This window comes from Eulemur rufifrons, chromosome 8 (assembly GCF_041146395.1).
Source record: "Eulemur rufifrons isolate Redbay chromosome 8, OSU_ERuf_1, whole genome shotgun sequence".
NCBI lineage: Eukaryota > Metazoa > Chordata > Mammalia > Primates > Lemuridae > Eulemur > Eulemur rufifrons.
The window spans coordinates 79,595,291-79,615,357 of NC_090990.1; the positions used below are offsets into that span (position 1 = coordinate 79,595,291).

General features: G+C 37.1%; 1 protein-coding gene across 1 annotated transcript in view; it reads left to right on the forward strand.

Moving 5' to 3' along the window:
• Positions 1–20,067, forward strand: part of MFSD14A (major facilitator superfamily domain containing 14A) — a 40,464-nt gene that overhangs the window by 17,266 nt on the left and 3,131 nt on the right. The window contains exons 3-10 of the mRNA XM_069478292.1: positions 2,467–2,529; positions 3,286–3,413; positions 6,259–6,373; positions 9,244–9,462; positions 9,705–9,818; positions 10,538–10,609; positions 17,564–17,676; positions 18,865–18,962. Coding sequence (XP_069334393.1) covers positions 2,467–2,529; positions 3,286–3,413; positions 6,259–6,373; positions 9,244–9,462; positions 9,705–9,818; positions 10,538–10,609; positions 17,564–17,676; positions 18,865–18,962 — 922 coding nt within the window. The remainder of the gene's footprint in view (positions 1–2,466; positions 2,530–3,285; positions 3,414–6,258; positions 6,374–9,243; positions 9,463–9,704; positions 9,819–10,537; positions 10,610–17,563; positions 17,677–18,864; positions 18,963–20,067) is intronic.

The window sequence follows — 20,067 nt, forward strand, 5'->3', positions numbered from 1 at the left end:
GGCACGGTGGCTCACGCCTGTAATCCTAGCACTCTGGGAGGCCGAGGTGGGCGGATCGTTTGAGCTCAGGAGTTCGAGACCAGCCTGAGCAAGAGCGAGACCCCATCTCTACTAAAAATAGAAAGAAATTATATGGACAGCTAAAAAAATATACATATAGAAAAAATTAGCCGGGCATGGTGGTGCATGCCTGTAGTCCCAGCTACTCGGGAGGCTGAGGCAGGAGAATCGCTTGAGCTCAGGAGTTTGAGGTTGCTGTGAGCTAGGCTGACGCCACGGCACTCACTCTAGTATGGGCAACAGAGTGAGACTCTGTCTCAAAAAAAAAAAAAGAAAAAATGTTATATTCTTTCTTATTTAATTCCAAAGATCAGTGCTGAAGGATCCAGACAGATGAAAAAATCTTTGTAACATTTGAATTACTTGTTATGTTTGTCTCTCTTTTAAAATTTTGTTAGATGTTATATGGCCCTAAAGGAGAATTGATTGCTTTAGAGAGGAAAGTTTGGTGGCAGGGGAACAATTTGGAAGGTTTGGGGGTTGGCTAGATAAGATAAGGGGAACAATCAAAATGGACAGGATGTCATATATAAAAATATGAATGTTGGAAAGCGTAGGAATATTTCTAAAACATTGATTGGAATGGAAGATAACTTGGCAAAGTGAATCATTATTGATAAGCTCTAGCATATTATAAAGCTTCATGCATTATGTTCCTCATTCTTTTTAACACCAAACCTGTTCTTTTATACCTAGAAAGGTTTGGCTTGCCGTAGTCCCTTTGTGATTATTGAAAGACAAATAGATTTGATTGTAAACGGTTTTGGGATACCAGTTTAAGGAGTTTAAATCTTTTCCTTTAGTACAAGGATTGGGAAAGTATGGCCAAAGGACCAAATCCTTCTCACATACTCTTTTTGTAAATAACATTTCATTGGAACACAGCCATACCCCTTCATTTACATGTCGTCTATGACTGGTTTTGTTCTATAAGGGCAAAGTTAAATATTTGAGATAGAAACTGTATGGCCTGCTGAGGTGGAAAAAGCTGAAAATATTTACTGTCTGACCCTCTACAGAAAAAATTTGCAGACCCCTTCTCTAGATTTGTTGTTCTTTATTATAAATAATAACAGGTTTTCTCAGCCTCAACACTATTGACATTTTGGGCCAGATCATTATTTGTTGTGGGTGGCTGACGTATAATAGTATGTTGCAGGATGTTTAGCGGCATTCTTGACCTCTGAGTATTAGAAGTCAGCAGTATCTTCCCTTCTCTCCCTCTGCAAGTTGTGATAATCAAAAATATCTCCAGCCATTGCCATATATTCCCTGATGGGGGGGGAGCAAATGCTGTCATTTGAGAACCACTGATGCAGACAAAATATATGAATATCATAAATGTGATTTTTCCCATGTTAATGATTTTCTTTGCTAACATTTCATTTCTAATTTTCTTTGTTTTTATATACAGTAAGTAAATTTTTGTTAAATTTCTAGTTATTGACAGAAGAGTAACTGAAGAAAAGGGGACCATTCTAATCCTTCTAAAGGTGGTTCTTACAAGATGTCAGAAAGTACAGTTACCGTAGTGTTTCTTCCTATAGAGAGGACTTCCCAGTCTTTCTTCTTGTTCCCTACATTGACATTGTCTTGTTTTTACTAAGACAGCATTGTAAAATGGAAGAAGCACTGGCTTCTAAATCAAGCAAGAACTCAGTTGTCTTATCTGTAAAGTGGCAGTATTACCTAATTCATAATGTTGGAGTATATAAAAAGCCCGACACATGGGCTGTAAAGTAGCTGCTATTTTTTATTTTTCCAGTTGCCATTGCCTCCAACTGCCATTTCACTCGGTGGGTTCCCACTGGTTCGCTTGTTGCCCACTGAACAAATTGGTGCCATGTGATTTGAGAACAAGCCATGGAAATGATAGAATAACTTGTTACACATTTTCATAGATTGGGATTTTTTTTCTTATTTTTCTAGCTCCACTTTATGGCAACTAAAAATTCCCTGTTAATTCTCCCGGCCTCCCATCGTAGATGCTATACCCATCTGAAAGAGAGTTATATGTGGGAAGAAGCATAGCACAGTGACTAAAAGCATAGCCTTTCAAGCCTGACCTCCTGGGTTCAGATTCAGCTTTGCCACTTACTGACTGTGCGTTCTTGGACAAGACATTTCACCTCTGTGTATCAATTTTCTAATACAATTGGTATGAGGAATTAAATAAGATAATATATGTAAAGTGCCCAATTTATTGCCCCATAACATAATAAATGCCATACAAATCTTTGCTTATTAATATTTACTCATATGCATGTATAGTGTAATACAAGTCTGAAAATTTAAATGAAATAAAATTAGATTGTATTATAAAGGGATGTTTGAAAATGTTAATGTAGAAATTTTACTAAGACTAAAATGTAGCATGTGATTTCTATTTTGGTTTTTATTCTTTAGGTATTACACGAAACCTTCCCTAAACATACATTTCTGATGAATGGCCTAATTCAAGGAGTAAAGGTAGGTTCAGTCATATAAACACACAAATACATATGCATACACACATAAAATACTCACGTATATATAATTCTGCCAGCATATTAAGTTAGCTAATTGACTAATCCAGTAAATGGTAATTTTTATACTTAGATTGAGTATATTTTGAGGATTGCTTTATAGTTTTTAGACTTAACTGGGTTTTAAATGTGAGTTGACTCAGGTATAGCCAATTATGTATAATAATAAACTACATCATAACAGATTCCTTCTGTTTTATTTTGGCATTCTTAGTCCAGAGATCTCAATCCTTTCATAAACTAACAATAAGAATATAGATTAAAGAGGGGAAAACTATACTAAAATAAAATCATAAATATAAAACTATATCAGTATGGTAAAGTGTTCGTTGTTATACAGATTCTTTACTCTTGATCTAATTTGACCAACAAATTTTATGAACAGATAATTAACCTATGGATATAAAAATAGATAATTGGAATATAATCTTCCTAGAATTGCTATTGTGGAGTTATTGTGATTGAGAACTCATGAGAACATTTCACATTTAATACCCCGCCAGCCCCCTGCAGATGATTCTAGACTACTGGGGGTATTTTAAAATTATATATAGATTAGAAATAAGTTATTTATCTGACGTTTAGTGATATATTTATTTTAGAAACAAACTTGTTTAAAATTCTTCTATGGTAGTAAAATGATTTATTTTGGTTCATGAATATATAGTATAAATTTTTTTTTTCCTTTAAATTTTTTTAGGGTTTATTGTCATTCCTCAGTGCCCCACTTATTGGTGCTCTTTCTGATGTTTGGGGCCGAAAATCCTTCTTGCTGCTAACAGTATTTTTCACATGTGCCCCAATTCCTTTAATGAAGATCAGCCCATGGTATGTGCCCATTCATATTATAGCAACTAAATTACCAATTTCTGTTACTGCTTTCTTAATTCCTTTATTTCATTCAATTTTCTTGGCCAGCTTATCTATATAAGTTTTTATTTTATTTTATTTTTCTAACACATTTATTCTTTGACACAGATAGGAAGGCCCCTAAAATTAAAGTAGCTAAGTAATAGTTTATAAAGGTTTTAGAACTAGATGCTGCTATTGGAAGCATCTGGACTACTGTCTAATCTGCTTTTGGATTCTACAACCCAAATTTCAAAACAATATTTTAGGGATTGGATAGGATTGTTAACATTTTTTCTTAAGTAGAATGTTAAAAACACACATAGGCTGGGCGCAGTGGCTCACGCCTGTAATCCTAGCACTCTGGGAGGCCGAGGCGGGTGGATCGCTCAAGGTCAGGAGTTCGAGACCAGCCTGAGCAAGAGCGAGACCCTGTCTCTACTAAAATAGAAATAAATTATCTGGCCAACTAAAAATATATATAGAAAAAATTAGCCGGGCATGGTGGCGCATGCCTGTAGTCCCAGCTACTCAGGAGACTGAGACAGGAGGATCACTTGAGCTCAGGAGTTTGAGGTTGCTGTGAGCTAGGCTGACGCCACGGCACTCACTCTAGCCTGGGCAACAGAGCGAGATTCTGTCTCAAAAAAAAAAAAACAAAAAACACCACACACAAAGTTTATCATTATCTGTATTAATTAGGAATAGGCTTTGCTGTATATCACTAAAGCCAGAAAGAAAACATCAGGAGAGTTTATTTCTCTTTCCATATGAAAAAAGAGTCTGGAATTGAGCAGTTCAGAGCTGGTATGGCAGTTCCAGTGGACCAGGCTGTTTCTGTCTTGCTGCTCTGGCACCCTCAGCCCTCACAAATAGTCCAGGATGGCTACTTGTGCTCCAGGCAGCAAGATGGAATGAGTGGCTAAGAAAAGCACACCACCTTCTTTTAAGGAAGGTTTACAGAATTCCCATACAATCTCTGCTTGTATCTTTTTTGGTCAGATATCAGGCTTATGCTGCTCCTAGGAGGAAGAGGCTGAGCTCAAAGCCACTCTGATTAAAATCAGGATTTTTTTTTCCCCCCACAGGGAAGAAAAGAAGGGAAAGCTCATAAAAAGAAATGGATTATCCCAAAGTAATAGAGCCCAATTTGGTTGTAGATTTATTCTCTGAGTAATGTTCTTTCTACTCCACTGAGTATTAATGTGAGTTAACTGTATTACATCATGCATGGGCTATAATTCCATGGTGTTATCTAGAAAAGCTCAAGGGTATATATGGGGCAGGATCTTCCTCTTGTAGGTTAGATACAACTCTAAAGACTTGATGAAGACTACTCATGGAAATGAAATCTTACCAGAAGAATCTAGGGAATGAATAAAGAATTTGCTGTGGAAAGCAGTGTGTTAGAAAAATAAAGTCCTGGTGGAATGATATTTTGAAAGTTCATTAGATTACAAATGATTTTAAAAAACTAAATATCAACATTATAATAGAAACTTCTTATTCCCAGCTAGATATTTTAGAATCATCTATAGCAAAATTATAGTTATAGTTTGCTTTTTAAAATATCTTTTGTTCAGTCTTTATAGTAATTGCCTCTTCTCAATTTCATAAATACTGAACACTGACATGCAGGTTTCTTCTGTGTGAAGAAGTCAGTTGTGTTTTTTTGGGGGGTTTTGTGGTTTTTTTTTTTTTTGTTTGTTTGTTTTTTGTTTTTTTTTGTTTTTTTTTTTTTGAGACAAAGTCTCACTCTGTTGCCTGGACTAGAGTGCCATGGCATCAGCCTAGCTCACAGCAACCTCAAACTCCTGGGCTCAAGCGATCCTCCTGCCTCAGCCTCCCGAGTAGCTGGGACTACAGGCATGCGCCACCATGCCCGGCTAATTTTTTCTATGTATTTTTAGTTGTCCAGTTAATTTCTTTCTATTTTTAGTAGAGATGGGGTCTTGCTCTTGCTCAGGCTGGTCTCGAACTCCTGACCTCGAGCTATTCTCCCACCTCGGCCTCCCAGAGTGCTAGGATTACAAGGTGTGAGCCACCATGCCCAGCCCAGTTGTTTGTTTTGTCAACATTTGAAGAGCTAAAGATAACTTATGGAAAACATCTAGTTTCTATGTATAGGCTCAAAATAAATAGGAAAAAACTGGTTCATCAGTTTTGTTTACTAGATTTTGTTTTTTGTGTAATGTGGTGGTAGAAAATAGTAATGGATGAATTATAATAGAATTTAGTTTGTTGCTATTTTTAGGAGAAACAACAAAGCCACTTAACAGTTAAACAGTTGGGTGAAAGATTTATCTGAATACATTATCTAACTATTCCTGTATAGTAGCTGAGTTACTATTGAAGGGCCACTTCTTTAGCCCTGTGTTTTCATATCTGTGGCTTATGATTCATAGAAGAGTTAATTCTTGAACTATCCTAGTAAGCTATTCTTAATCTAATTAACTTATATTTAATAAAAGTGTGCCTGGCACAGTGGCTCATGCCTATAATCCTAGCACTCTGGGAGGCCGAGGTGGGAGGATTGCTGGAGGTTAGGAATTCAAGACCAGCCTGAGCAAGAGTGAGACCCTGTCAAAAATTAGCTGGGTGTTGTGGCATGCGCTTGTAGTCCCACCTACTCAGGAGACTGAGGTGGGAGGATCACTTGAGCCCAAGAGTTTGAGGTTGCTGTGAGCTATGGTGATACCACTGTACTTTAGCCTGGGTGACAATGAGGCCTTGTCTCAAAAATAAACAAATAAAATGAAGCAAAGTTAAAGTAACAGTAATTAATTATTCTAACCATTTCTTGTTGATTATCTTTCATTCCCAGGTGGTACTTTGCTGTCATCTCTGTTTCTGGGGTTTTTGCAGTGACTTTCTCCGTGGTATTTGCATATGTGGCAGACATAACCCAGGAGCATGAAAGAAGCATGGCATATGGATTGGTACGAGTATTTATTCTATACCTTTTATATCTGCTGAAAAATAACTTGTTCTTAAAGTATATTTTATTATAAGGAGTGCAGACCTTTACATTACAAGATGTATTTTTTGAACAAAATATATTTTGTAATAAAATCATCCATTAAATTACATTTAAAATTTTTTTCATTTTACATACAAAGGCATATAAGTTCTGATACTTTCAGTTGGATATTTTACCTCATTAGAGCCCTTTTTAACAGAATCCTAAAATTATGAATTATTTAATATTAATATGACATGAATTAAAAAATTACTACCCCTATTCAGTGCCTGATCTAAAATACAGGAGGCTTACATCTGGTTTGAGGATCAGTTAACCTTTTCTGTAGCTTTGTAGACCATATAGTCTCTGTCTCATTCTTTTGTTTTTGTATGTGTGCATGTGTTTATAACTCTTTAAAAATGTAAGGACCATTCTTAGCTAGATTTAGGCCACAGGCAGTAGTTTGCCAACCCCTGAACACTATTTTAGTAAATAAACTAAATAATGGCGGTACAATCTATCATCTGTCAAATCTAGCAATAGAATGGCTACTATAGGCACAATAATACACATATCATTCTTAGCCAGAAGTAGGACAGTGATGAGTTTCAGTAAATGTGGGACAAGCACCTTTTAATAAATAAGGACCAAATATTGTCAGGCTGAATCTTAGTTTTACAAGGGACTGAGCTCCGATTCAAAGGACACTATAACAAAGAATCATGGAATTAGGAAGTTTTGGGGTAAGGGGAATACCTATAGGGCCAAACTTGTAAAAAAGAACTAATGATTTCAGTTTTAAACTTGAAACTTAAATGATATGAAGCTGGTGATAGGAGTTTTTTAAACAGCTTTATTAAGGTATAGTTACATACCATAAAATTGATCCATTTTATGTATGTAATTCAGTGAATTTTTGTAAATTTATACAGTTGTGTTACCATCACCATAATCCAAATTGGGGCGGGGGTCCAACTGAAGTAATTTAATTTGCTGTAGCCAAAGCTTTGAAATTAACAATTTTCAACCTGGAGACTTTGTATATTAAAGGCATAGTGTGGCAAATGACCACTTAAATCTTCTAGAAATACTGTGGATGCAAATCAAAGGGGGGAATTGATCTTTGTGGTCCTCTTTCTAACCAGAAAGAAATGACCAATAGGTGGGGAGAATTAGGAAGGGAAATGGCATAAAACACCTATACTCTGACCTTTGCTCACCGCTTTGCAAATGTGGTCTCTGTGAATGCCCTCAGATAACTCACTGACACTCACAGTGAGAACCATTGTCCCTTTCCCTACACAAGTGCCAGAGCTCCAGGTCTCCTGCTGAGACCCAGGTCCCTCTGAGACCACAGCAAAGGCTGCTGGAACAAATTCCACCACAATCCAGTTTTAGAACATTTCTCTCAGCCCAAAGGGTTCCCTTATGCCCATTTTGCCATCTGTCTCCATTTTACCTCTGACCCCAGGCAATGAACAGTGTACTTTCTGTCTCTGTGGTTTTGCCTTTTCTAGAAATTTCATATAAATGAGATAATATAAAATGTAGTCTTTTGTGTCTGGCTTCTTTCACATAGCATAATATTTTGGGATTTATCCATGTTGATACTATATATCAACAATTTGTTTCTTTTTATTTCTGTGTAGTATATTCCATTGTATGGTATAAACTACATTTTGTTCATTCATTCACCAGTTGATGGACATTTGGATTGATAGCTAGATGATTGAAATTACTAGAATTTTATGTATTTGTTCAAATAATTGACCTTTGAAGGTTGAATTGCTTATCTTGAGCAATAAACAGCTGCAAATAAGCACTGCTGTGAAGATTAAAGTCTCCATCCAAAAGTCAAAAATGGCACAGGAACAGAATAAAGTTCCAACATAAATTCCTGATTAACCTTTACTGGACTTGAACTCCTGGACCCCTGTGATCCTCCCACCTCAGCCTCCTGAGTAGCTGGGACTACAGGCCCACTCCACTGTGCCTGACTGTGAGTGTGGTTGCTATCAAGTATTATCTGCTGTCACATCTACTGCTAATTTGCAGGCCATTCCTCCAGTAGGCCGGGTATGTCTGAGGTTAAGAGGTTTTCTCTACTTGTGTTCTTTCTACTTTAATCTCCATCTTCACTAGCCTTGCATAGACTTCCTCAGAGTTTGAGAGCTGTTCTCAATGCCTGGTATGTGTGACGTCATTCTTCCTAACCCTGCCACCTAAAAAGATTACGAAGTTCAGTTTGTGCCAGGGCTTAACACTATTATTGATGAGAAGAGAAATTTCAAAGTTTTTAAGCTTTATTTCAGCTAGCCCTAAATACGTATCAAGACAAATGTTCATTTAACTTTAATTTTAATATTGGAAAAAAGTCACAATGAAATTGGATTTCCTTAGAACAGTGGATTTTAGATTCCTTTCACAGGGAGCACTAAGAGTTTGTGGAGGTGCTCTCAGGACTCGTATGACTGGCAGTCAGGGAGGGAGCATTTAGACAATGCCCAGGCCCCCAACCCTTCCTCATTTAAAACAGTTTTTTTTTTTCTTTCTTAAAATCTGTTTTACCTATGAATTTGTCAATAGGATTTATTTGAACAAAGGGCTCCAAAGCTTAAAAGAAAGTTTGAAGTCACTGGCCTGAGAGGCTATTACATTTTTTTAAGGCAAGAATTGAATTATTTTGTTTTCCTGCAAAAGAGAGAGTGTAAGAAAAGTGGCATAGGTAGGAGGAGGAAAGGGAGAGTGCAACAGGTCTCACGTAAGTCAAGACGATGAAAGGAGTTATGTGGTGTTGAGGTAAAAAGGCATCTTGACTAATTTCTTTCTATCCTTCATTTGTTGCAGGTTTCAGCAACATTTGCTGCAAGTTTAGTCACCAGTCCTGCAATTGGAGCTTACCTTGGACGAGTGTATGGGGACAGCTTAGTGGTGGTCTTAGCTACAGCAATAGCTTTGCTAGATATTTGTTTTATCCTCGTGGCTGTGCCAGAGTCATTGCCTGAGAAGATGCGGCCAGCATCGTGGGGAGCTCCCATTTCCTGGGAGCAGGCTGACCCCTTTGCAGTAAGTTTACACTTTTTCCTTTTCTTGTGATTCAGTGCAGCATTAATATTTTATTATGGATGTTTCTTTGGGTAAACATCTTGAAGGATTTTTTTTAACATTTTGAAATACTTTTCAGAATAGTTTGGGGAGAATGAAATAAGCTAAAAAAGGCAACTAGTTATCTTTGTGTGTGCTATCAAAAGGAATCTTCTTAAGTGTTTTTGATGTAAAACCTTATATTGGTCTTTTTCTTGTTCTAGTCCTTAAAAAAAGTGGGCCAAGATTCCATAGTACTGCTAATCTGCATTACGGTGTTTCTCTCCTACCTACCGGAGGCAGGCCAATATTCCAGCTTTTTTTTATACCTCAGACAGGTAAAATCTTATTCTACCAAGGTAGACTTGACTTTCATTGTTTAGTGCCATAATAAAAATATTTAATCTTGAGAGAGCTATGACAGTAGAGACCTTCAAAAATGAATATCGTTTTATAAACAGTCCCTTAGACTTCACTTACTGTTTGGTGTGGCTAATGTTCCTTATGCATTTCTTATGGGGGTATTTTGTATATTCAGATTATTAGCTTAGACAAAAAGATAGAGTTTTTTCCATCAACATAGATGGTGAGTTTATCTGTTGCTTATAGAGGTGATGGGATGATTTAATCAGTTCACCTGCTCCAAACAGTTTCTTTGTGATTTAGAGCATATATAAGTAGAGCAGCTAGCCAAAATGAGAACAAAAGAAAAAAAGGTTTTTTTTCTCATTGACACTAATCTTACTAGGTAGAGATCAAGCCTTTATCAATACCTTTATAAAACACAAAATGCTACAATATTTATTTGTAAAATGATTCTGAGTGCTTGATAGCTGTCTCCAATTTAGTATATCCAAATCAAGGGACCTACCACATATAAGTAGGTATTTTTAGTATGTTAAGACATGTTATATTTTCCTAAAGAATGTGTTGTTTATAAATGAGTTACATTTATTTTTTCTGGCCCATTTAATGTTAATATATAAATAGTTGCATTAGTATGCTATTTGGTACACATTTTTATTCATTAATGTTACTTTTTCTGGAAACCTTCTAGATAATGAAATTTTCACCAGAAAGTGTTGCAGCATTTATAGCAGTCCTTGGCATTCTTTCCATTATTGCACAGGTGAGTTTTTTGTTTAGAATGATGTCATAGAGGGTGACCCTGGGTGGCCATTGAAATGGGCCTCATAGAGTAATGAATGGTATCTTAGTGGAGTCGCCAAAGTCAGGAGTTTGAGGTTTGTAGGTTCAGAAACGTGAATTTTGTTACTGTAGCTAGTATTTTTGGGACTAACATATATTAATCAATATATGATGTATAAACCAAAAAGCCAGCTTATTGTTGTGCATTAGAGTATACACTAGTATGAAGTCAGAAATCTTATGTCTGTTGTTAGTCCTTGTTCTACTATTGGTTCACTCATTCAACAAATATTTATTGAATACCTACCATATGTCAGGCACTGGGGATATAGCAGTGAACTTAACTAAATTCCTGCTGTTCTAGCATTTACATTCTAGTGGGATAAGACAGAAAATAAATAAATCAGTATAAACATATCAGATATAATGAGAACTACAGAGAAAAAGGGGAAAGGGGATATAGAGAGTAACTGGCGGCAAAGTGTTATGGGTTGGGGGGAAGGCCTTGCTTGATACAAGGTGATATTTGAGCAGAGACCCAAAGGTATGAGGAACAAGCTATGGGAATATCTGGAGAAAGAGAATTATAAGCACTGGGAACAGAAATAAAACCCCAAGGAGACTGTACCTGGTGTGTGTAAGAATAGGAAGGGAGCCAGTATGGCTCTAGTGGAGGAAACAAGGGGAGAGTGTTAGGAAGTGAAGTCCAAGAAGAAGTGAGGGACCAAATTGAGTGGGGCCTTGTAAGTCATTATAAGACTTGAGTAAGACAGGAAGCCATTGGAGGGTTTTGAGCAAAGGAATGACTTGAAAGTATGTATCTTGGAAGCCCAGTTGGTAAATAGTGGTTGTTTGATGAATAAGATACTAATCAGCAGAGGGATTTGGATTTTCTTAGGCAATTTTCTTCATCCTGGCCTCCAAACTATCTATTTTCCACAGTAAAATACTATTTTTCTCCAGTGACCATAATTCTCTCAAACAGGGTCTTTCTTCTTTCTGTAAAAAGCCTCACTCCTTTCTTGCTATTTGGCTTTGCTTTTTCTAGAGTCTCTGAAAATGATCTACTCTGTTAATACTTTTTCCCACCTTAGATCAATCTACTAGATTGCAGCTTTCATTGTTTTATTCTACTTTTAAGAAAATGGAAGATAAGGTCCTTTTAATTGGATTCTTGGCTGGTTCACCATCTCTTGGGTAGGATGCCTTCTGCAGATCTCATCATTTATGAATATTTGGTGGGTTTACTGATAAACTTCAAGTTTAAATTTACATCCTATAATATAACATACCTCCCCTATGTCCCCATACATACATATACATGGCGTTGCCTATTAGTACTATTTCTGATTTCAGCTTTGTTCTGAAAAGCCTTGATCTGGAAAAACTAACTATATTTAAATATTTATTCCTAGCCATCAGATAAATACTCTACAACTTCATAGGAAAATATATTGTGGCCTATATATAGAAATGATTTTTTAAAAAAATGTACCTTTTTGAAGTAAAATACAAAGGAAAATATACAAGTAGTAAGTGTACAACTTGATGAATTACCGAAGGTTAACCTGAGGCCAGTTCACACCTGTAATCCTAGCCCTCTGGGAGACCAAGGCAGGAGGATTGCTTGAGCTCAGGAGTTTGAGACCAGCCTGAAAAAGAGTGAGACCTTGTCTCTACTAAAAATAGAAAAATTAGCCAGGCAATGTAGCATGTGCCTGTAATCCCAGCAACTCGGGAAGCTGAGGCAGGAGGATGGCTTGAGCCGAGGAGTTTGAAGCTGCAGTGAGCTATGATGATGCCACTCCACTCTACCCAGGACAACAGAGTGAGATTCTGTCTCAAAAAAAAAAAAAAAAAAAAAAAAGGTTAACCTGACCTTGCAATTCTAGGATTCAATCCAACCTGGTCTTAGTTTTCTTTTCCATACACTGCTGAGATTAGATTTGCTAATATTTTGTTTAAGATTTAGGTGAAGAGAACAGGCTAACATTTACTGTAATGGCACTTAAAAGATTGATAGCTGTAAGGTCTTAAGTTCTGTTTCATATTTAACTGATCATGGGAACTGTAGGCACCTAATAAATTTGAGCAGTAACACTGCAGACTAAGTGATGAGTTGTAGGTGCTTTAGAGGGATTTTCCTCTGTTCATCAGATGGCACCTGGTACAAGGATATAAGGTGAAAACCAGTCTCAGAGCACAGAATCTGGTAAAGCAGACATATAAATAAAGGAGAGGGGTGTAGTTGGATTTATATTGGAAAGATCACTGCAGGGAGCAGAGTCCTGAAGGCAGTAAGACTGGAAAGGAGCAAGCAGCGCTCCAGCCAGCATTGTTGACCCTGCATAGGTTTAAACAGCCACACAGCCCACTGGGATAAGGTCTGTAAGTGACCATTAGCTTTTCCTGCCTACCTAGAAGCACAGTTCTTAAGATGGAAAATCATATTAAGGAACAGTGAAAAAATTAGTTGGACTTCAAAAACAGGTGAATAGGAGTGTATACTCTGCATTTAAAAATTGATACTACATTTTTATGTTGTATATGAACTACTAAGATACTATATAGCCCCAAAGGTAGAAGAATGATCTTATATTCTCATTTATGCAGAAATATACAATTGAGAATGACTTGTCCCTTGTTGACCTCTCCTGCCACTGAAAAGACCAGTGTCTTTCTCCCTCTTCCCCAGCAGCACAAAGCTGCTCATAGCTCTCCATTTATCATTTGTGCCTCTGTTTATATTCTTACCCGTGTGCCTTTGTTCCTGCTATATTTTCTCTCTCCTCTTCCTCTACTCTAAGTATCCATTTTCTGAGTTCCCATATCTCTATGATTGTACAGGATCCACTGTGGTATAGATTTTACCTCTGTTTATTTCTGATATTTTTACCTCAGTAGTTTGTGAGCTCTAGTGGACTTCTGAATAAATTTCAAGGTCAGGATTGTATCATATTCATCTCTGTCACCCTGGCACCCTGCACTGCCTGTAACCCAGCAGGTGCTAAATTAAAGGTCATTGGTTTTTTTTCCCACAGTGTTTTTAAAACCTTATTAATAGTAAGGATTTAAAAGTTAGGAGGTGTTATGTGAAATTATGGATAGCTTCTCCCCAACAATGATTAGATCTGGTAACACTGGAGGGACCCACCTTCCAGGGAGAGCCAAGTCGCTGTCCCCTGTGGGGCCCTTTCTGTGTGGTTTGCCATAGGCCACATTACTGATATGTGAGTTCCTAACACTTTCACTAAATATATATTTATAAGAGGACGTGGATATAGTTAGTTCTACACATTTTTTCCCTCTGTATTCTCATATCTAGTCCTCTACATGCCTCCAGGCCAATTCCTGAGCTCCTGTTTGACACACAGGCTGGACATTTCAGCCTTAACACGGCCGGAACTAAAATCTGGCTTTCCCTACCCCACTCTCCCTGCCTGTGCTCTTGATCTCATTTGGTGGCATCACCACCTTGTGGTTATGTGGGCCAGAAATCTCGATATTCATGATTCCTTTCTTTCTCCTTAGCCCACATCCAGTCTGTCACCTCTATCTCCAAAATATATCTTGAATCAGAGCATTTTTCATGCTCTTCATTACTAGGAACCCAGTCTAAGCCATGGCAGTGGCCTTCATCTGGTGTCTCTCCTTCCATTCTTGCCTTCTTACAGTTCATTCTCCACTTGGCAGGGTTAATTTTTATAAAATAGAAATTTAATCTCATCTCTTTTCTGTTTAAACTTACTTTCTGGCCAGGCACGGTGGCTTACGCCCGTAATTTCAGCACTTTGGGCGGCTGAGGCAGTCCACAAGTTTGAGAGCAGCCTGAGCAACACAGTGAGACCCAGCCTCTATGAAAAATTAAACAATTAGCCAGGCATGGTGGTGCAAGCCTGTAGTCCCAGGTACTCAGTAGGCTGAGACAGGAGAATCGCTCAAGCCCAGGAGTTTGAGGTTGCGGTGAGCTATGATGACACCACTGCACTCTAGCCTGGGAAAGAGCAAGAGCCTGTCTCAAAAAAAGAAAAAAGAAAGGCTTTCCCTGGATCCTGGTTCAAGCAGCATATCTGTCACACTACCCTATTTTATTTTCATCATAGCAGCTACAACCTGGAAGTATCCTACTTGTTAAATAAGCATGCTCATATCCATCTTTCCTCCACTAGAATGTAGTCTACGTGCTGACTGGTACTTTGACTTTTTCACCATTGTCAGACCTACAATATAAGAGTTGGACTTATTAGGAACTTGGCAAATATTTGTTGACAGACTGACCAAGCTGATGTCAGTGTTAACCGTTAATCAGCCATGTCATCTTGGTTAAGTCATTTAACCTTTGGGACTCAGTCCTTTCATCTTCAAAATGAGAGTTAAATTAAGGGAAGCCAGTTTTTTTTCTGTCTAGTACACTGTATTAAGTAATTTATTCCATTATTGAGTTGAGAATATTGTGACATTAAAACTCATACATGCTTTCTATAAAGTTATTAAGAACTTAGTAGGTGCCGGGGATACAAAGGTGAATAAGAGAAAAGTCCCTGCCCTCGAGAAGAAAATCTGTGTCCCCAGGTAGAATGTCATGTGATAAGTATCAGTGTCCTTGTGGCTTTGGGTCACAAGATGATAGGATGTGAGGGGAGGTTCACACAGCAGTAGGCCTGCTGCAGTGATTCTGTATGTAGGACATTACCCCAGGCAGGGGGGATTGGTATTTCGGAATTCTGTTTCCAATTTTAATAACTCCTCTCATGGTCTTAAGAAAATATATTCACCATTTTTTTCCAGTTAGCATATCTATAAAATGGAAACGGGGCCAGTAATATGCTCTCTCTGAGCCTTTTTTATTGAATTGGGATTTATTCTTTGAGAATAGCTTCCCACAAAGGGAAAGATACCAATTTCTATAAGTAAATACTTACTGGCTAGCTGAGCTGGATGAAGGGCTATGAGTTGACTGCATCTTATAAGCATTTTTTTGTAATATTCATGATCTATGCTTGAGAAGCATCAGCTTCCTTAGACTGGCATTACTGAAAGGATGCATGCTCCAGGGTACGCAGCTGGCCAGTTCATCCTCTTCCCACTGAGCTGGGCTTGCTGGTCAGTGTTCTTCACTTCCTTGTCTCATGGCTGAAGCGGCAGGTCTTTCATCACAGGGGAAATCTCTATTTTTTAACAGCACTCCTTCCTCTTAGGTTGCATTTAGCAATGAATGATGAGAACAAATGTTTTCTGCCCTGTGGGTTCCTAGAGCCATAAAAGGAATCACAGCTTTTTAGATGAAACTGCTACATTTGGGGACATTCTTGAAAGTAGTTTCCCAAAAGTTATTTAACTTTGCGTATAGTTCCTTGTCCTTCCCAGACAATTTGATGATGCCACAGAGCTTTGGGTATACTCATAATTTGCTTTTTCATAATTAATTGAAACCAGTCTTTGATACATTCTACAAATAAAATCAAGAGATACTAAAATCCTAATCATTTCTAATCTTTTGGTTATTTTTATAATATTGGCCACCGGCCGACCCATAAACCATGCGTAAGGTTATTTACCACCTTAGAAGGAAGTAACAAGATCATACAGGTTGCATTTGACTGGGGACAATAAAAATTGAAAATCTTAAGCATACTTGTCAGAGTGGAAAATACTGGTTTTATAGTGAAAAGATGATCAAATGTTTCTTTCAGTTGAAGTTTTTTTTGGTTAACTGCTGGCTTTGGGTGAGTTCCCTTCTGTGGCCGCGGTTGCCGAGGTGTGTGATTCTGCAAGGGAGCCAGGCCTTGTGGAACTCAATCTTTTACTCAAGTGATTTAAGTGAAAGTCTTAAGAAGGCTGTGAGTTCTAATTATTCAAAAATCCTTAAAAGAATCTGCGTTTGCTTTTCACTGGCATATTTGTGATTAAATTGTTCAGACTGTCTCAATTTAAAGAATTCTAAACTTACCGTATTTTATAATTGAGTTTTAGACTGTCAGCTGTCACAGTGATTTCCTAAATTATTTTTACTTCTTTTTCTATAGACTTATTTGCTGTCTTATACAGTATTGTATTTAAAACTTTAAAGTAGCAAAAAATATTATCTACTGTCCCAAAATCACTGCTGAATTTCTATTAACTGTGAAAGAAAAGTCTAATAAGAAAACCCATCCACTAATAATATTGTTTATTAAATGTTTACTATGTGCTAGGCCCAATGCTAAGCACTTCATATAAATATATGCCATTTAATTCACATGACAAGGTTTTGAAACAGGTGCTATTATCCTTATTTTTAAAGAGATAAAAGTGAGGCTTAGGGTGAAGTGACTTGCCCACGGCCACACAGTTAGTTAGAGCCAAGATTACGATCCAGGCTGTTTTTCCAAATTCAGTGCTTTTGGTTATTATACCATACTTCTCCCAAATTATTCTTATTAAATTGATTTACTGTTTATAAAAGCTTCATGGTTTCAACAATAGATTAATTTAGGTAAAGAATATATGGGTAATCATTGTACTGTGTCAGTTTTTCTTTACTTGGGGGAATAAGTATTTTGGATTAACTCGGACCTAAAAAAACTTATATAAAAGGTATTATATAATAGGCCCCCAAACCATTAGTTAGAATCTTGTGACTCTACCATTTTCAACTTCTGGTTTAAGTGGTCTGCAGTCCTGAATAGAAAGTCTTGCCTTTCAGTTTTCTTTCTGTCAATCTGGATTTGTATCAGCAGAGAGACCTTTCATCTGCTTACATATCACCTGGACCAATGATCTCAGGTATATTCAGGGCAATTGTTGCTAAAAGTCAAATTGTATAAAAGTAGTAATAATAATCCTTTTGTATTATAGGTTTAAAGAAGTCACAAAATATTTTATTTTTATTTTTAAAAACTTTATTCTGATAAACCATTTTGTTTTTTTGTTTTTTTGTTTTTTGTTTTCCCAGACAATAGTCTTGAGTTTACTTATGAGGTCAATTGGAAATAAGAACACCATTTTATTGGGTCTGGGATTTCAAATATTGCAGCTGGCATGGTATGGCTTTGGTTCAGAACCTTGGTAGGTATAAATATTTTAATGTTAATTTTTCTTAATTTTGGTGTTAGCCTTTTTTTCTTTATTTGCTTTACCTAGGGCATAGACTTTAGTCTGTCTCTTGCTATGCTTTTTTTTTCTAAAATGTATATAATACAGATCTCCCACTTGTGTATTTATATATTCTAGAATAGCTTGAGGACAGAAAGGCAACTTTTTATAGCTAAGTGACAGGCTGAATTTTTGAATGAGACTGTAGAGCTTTTGAATCTCTAAGGAGCATTTAATCTAGATCAGTTTGTCACTAGGAAAAAACTATGTAATTCCATGGCAACAAGGTCCTGAAAGTTAGTGTTTACCATTTTTGTTTTTCTGATTAGAAAAAAAAAGTTGTATAACACCAGTGATCATTACTGACCACAAACCAGAAGTGAAAAAAATCCAGTGGTTTTGGTCCCAGCTTCATGCTCTGTCTCAGCCAGTGTGGTTTCCTGCAGGCAGCTGATGGTAGCAATGCTGGTGTCAGGCTGCCCACGTGTGCAGTATCATTGTGCTCAGGTATTACAGGACTGAACTCTATTGTTTGCACTGATGTTTCAAACAAGTCACCACTTCATCTGTGTTTGGACTTGGATATGAGTAAGCATCAAGTGTGTGTTTTGGTGGATGATCTTCTAGTCTAGCTTTTACAGAGAGGTGCTCAGAATTCAAATTATGTAAAACATTTCTTTTAAATATCGAGCCAGGAGCATCCAAGTTACTTGTTCTTTACAATTTAAAGATTAGATCAAATCAGTGATGTCTTCACACTGAATTACAAGTTTGTGGAGACCCTTGCTGACAGACTTGTTGGCTTCACATGTTTGGAAACATTTGATAATGTTTCTTTATCTGTATTATACATTACTCTCAACATAATCTCTCAACTTTGTGCAGAAATAATACCCGATACATTTTACAGTTTGGAACATGATGTCCCAGTTTTATAACATCTCACACCATTCTTGTGAATAAGTGGTTGTGTTTTTGTTCAGGGTTAGACTTTTAAGTGAGATACCCAGAGTCACCTAGTAAGAAAGGAATAGAGCAAGTCCAATTCTCCTTTTCCCGTACAGCAGCAGGAGTTACTTGATTTTACATATGTAGTTTGACTGCAACAGAGACAGTGGAGAAAAAGAATTTAGTGTTTTTGTTTTGTTGTTTTGATCGCAGGATGATGTGGGCTGCTGGGGCAGTAGCGGCCATGTCTAGCATCACCTTTCCAGCTGTCAGTGCACTCGTCTCACGAACTGCTGATGCTGATCAACAGGGTGAGTTAGTTGATAAGGGAACCAGTGATAATTATTTAAAAACACAGAATATTCTAATCCTGTGTTCTTTCCGTTGCCTAAGTACTGAAATACAAGTGTATCTTCAGGGTAGAGAATTTGAAAATTGCTTTCAAGTGTAAACAGGAAAAGTAGATTCTAGGGTATTATCCTTAGGTAGATATATATTCCTTCGTCTCTCACTTTAATATGTGGCTCTGTCTGTTCTTTTGCTAGAAAATGTAGTAATGAAGGTTGACCACCTTATATTCACTAAACATTTATTTATTGTTTGCTGTGTTATGCTAGATACCTTGGTATACTTTCATAGCCCTTTTATTAAAATCTTATGGTTACAGCCAGGCTTAGGAGCCGTCAGCTCTACAAAGTACAGTAAGCTGCCTTATGCAAACAGGAGCTCAGATGTATCAATATAAAGATCTAACATGGAAACAAGTGGGCAGAAGCACTTTATTTTCCTAGATACAGCCTTCAGAATGTCCTTGGTGAAAAATCAGTCATGAGTTCACAAGTATTAATACAAATGTTAAAAACTCTGTCCCCAAGTAGCTATTTCAGATATCTTTTAGTTAAATATACCAAATATACTAATGCACCCGTGGTGGTGCATGCCTATAGTCCCAGCTACTTGGGAAGCTGAGGCAGGAGGACTGCTTGAGCCCAGGAGGAGTTCAATACCAGCCTGGGCAGCATAGCAAGACCCCTATTTCTAATTTTTAAAAAATCTTAATGTTTTTAGTTATCTAAAGATATACAACATAGCAAACAATTTTTTATTGTCTTATGCTTTTGTGGTGGGAACATTTAATTCTTGTAATTGCTAACAGATGAGGAATAATTCTTTGAAAAGGATATGTTTTATCTAGTCATAAGGGAAAAAAGGGTGTTGTAAAAGAGTGGCAGTGATTGATACATAAGGAAGGAAAGGCCTATGGCTAAAGCAAATAGCATTTTAAATTGGAGAGAAGATCCCAGAGAGATAAACAAAAATCAAAGAAACTATAAAAAGGTGTATATTTGACTAAAAGATGTCTGAAATAGCTACTTGGGGACAGAGTTTTTAACATTTGTATTAGTACTTGTGAAC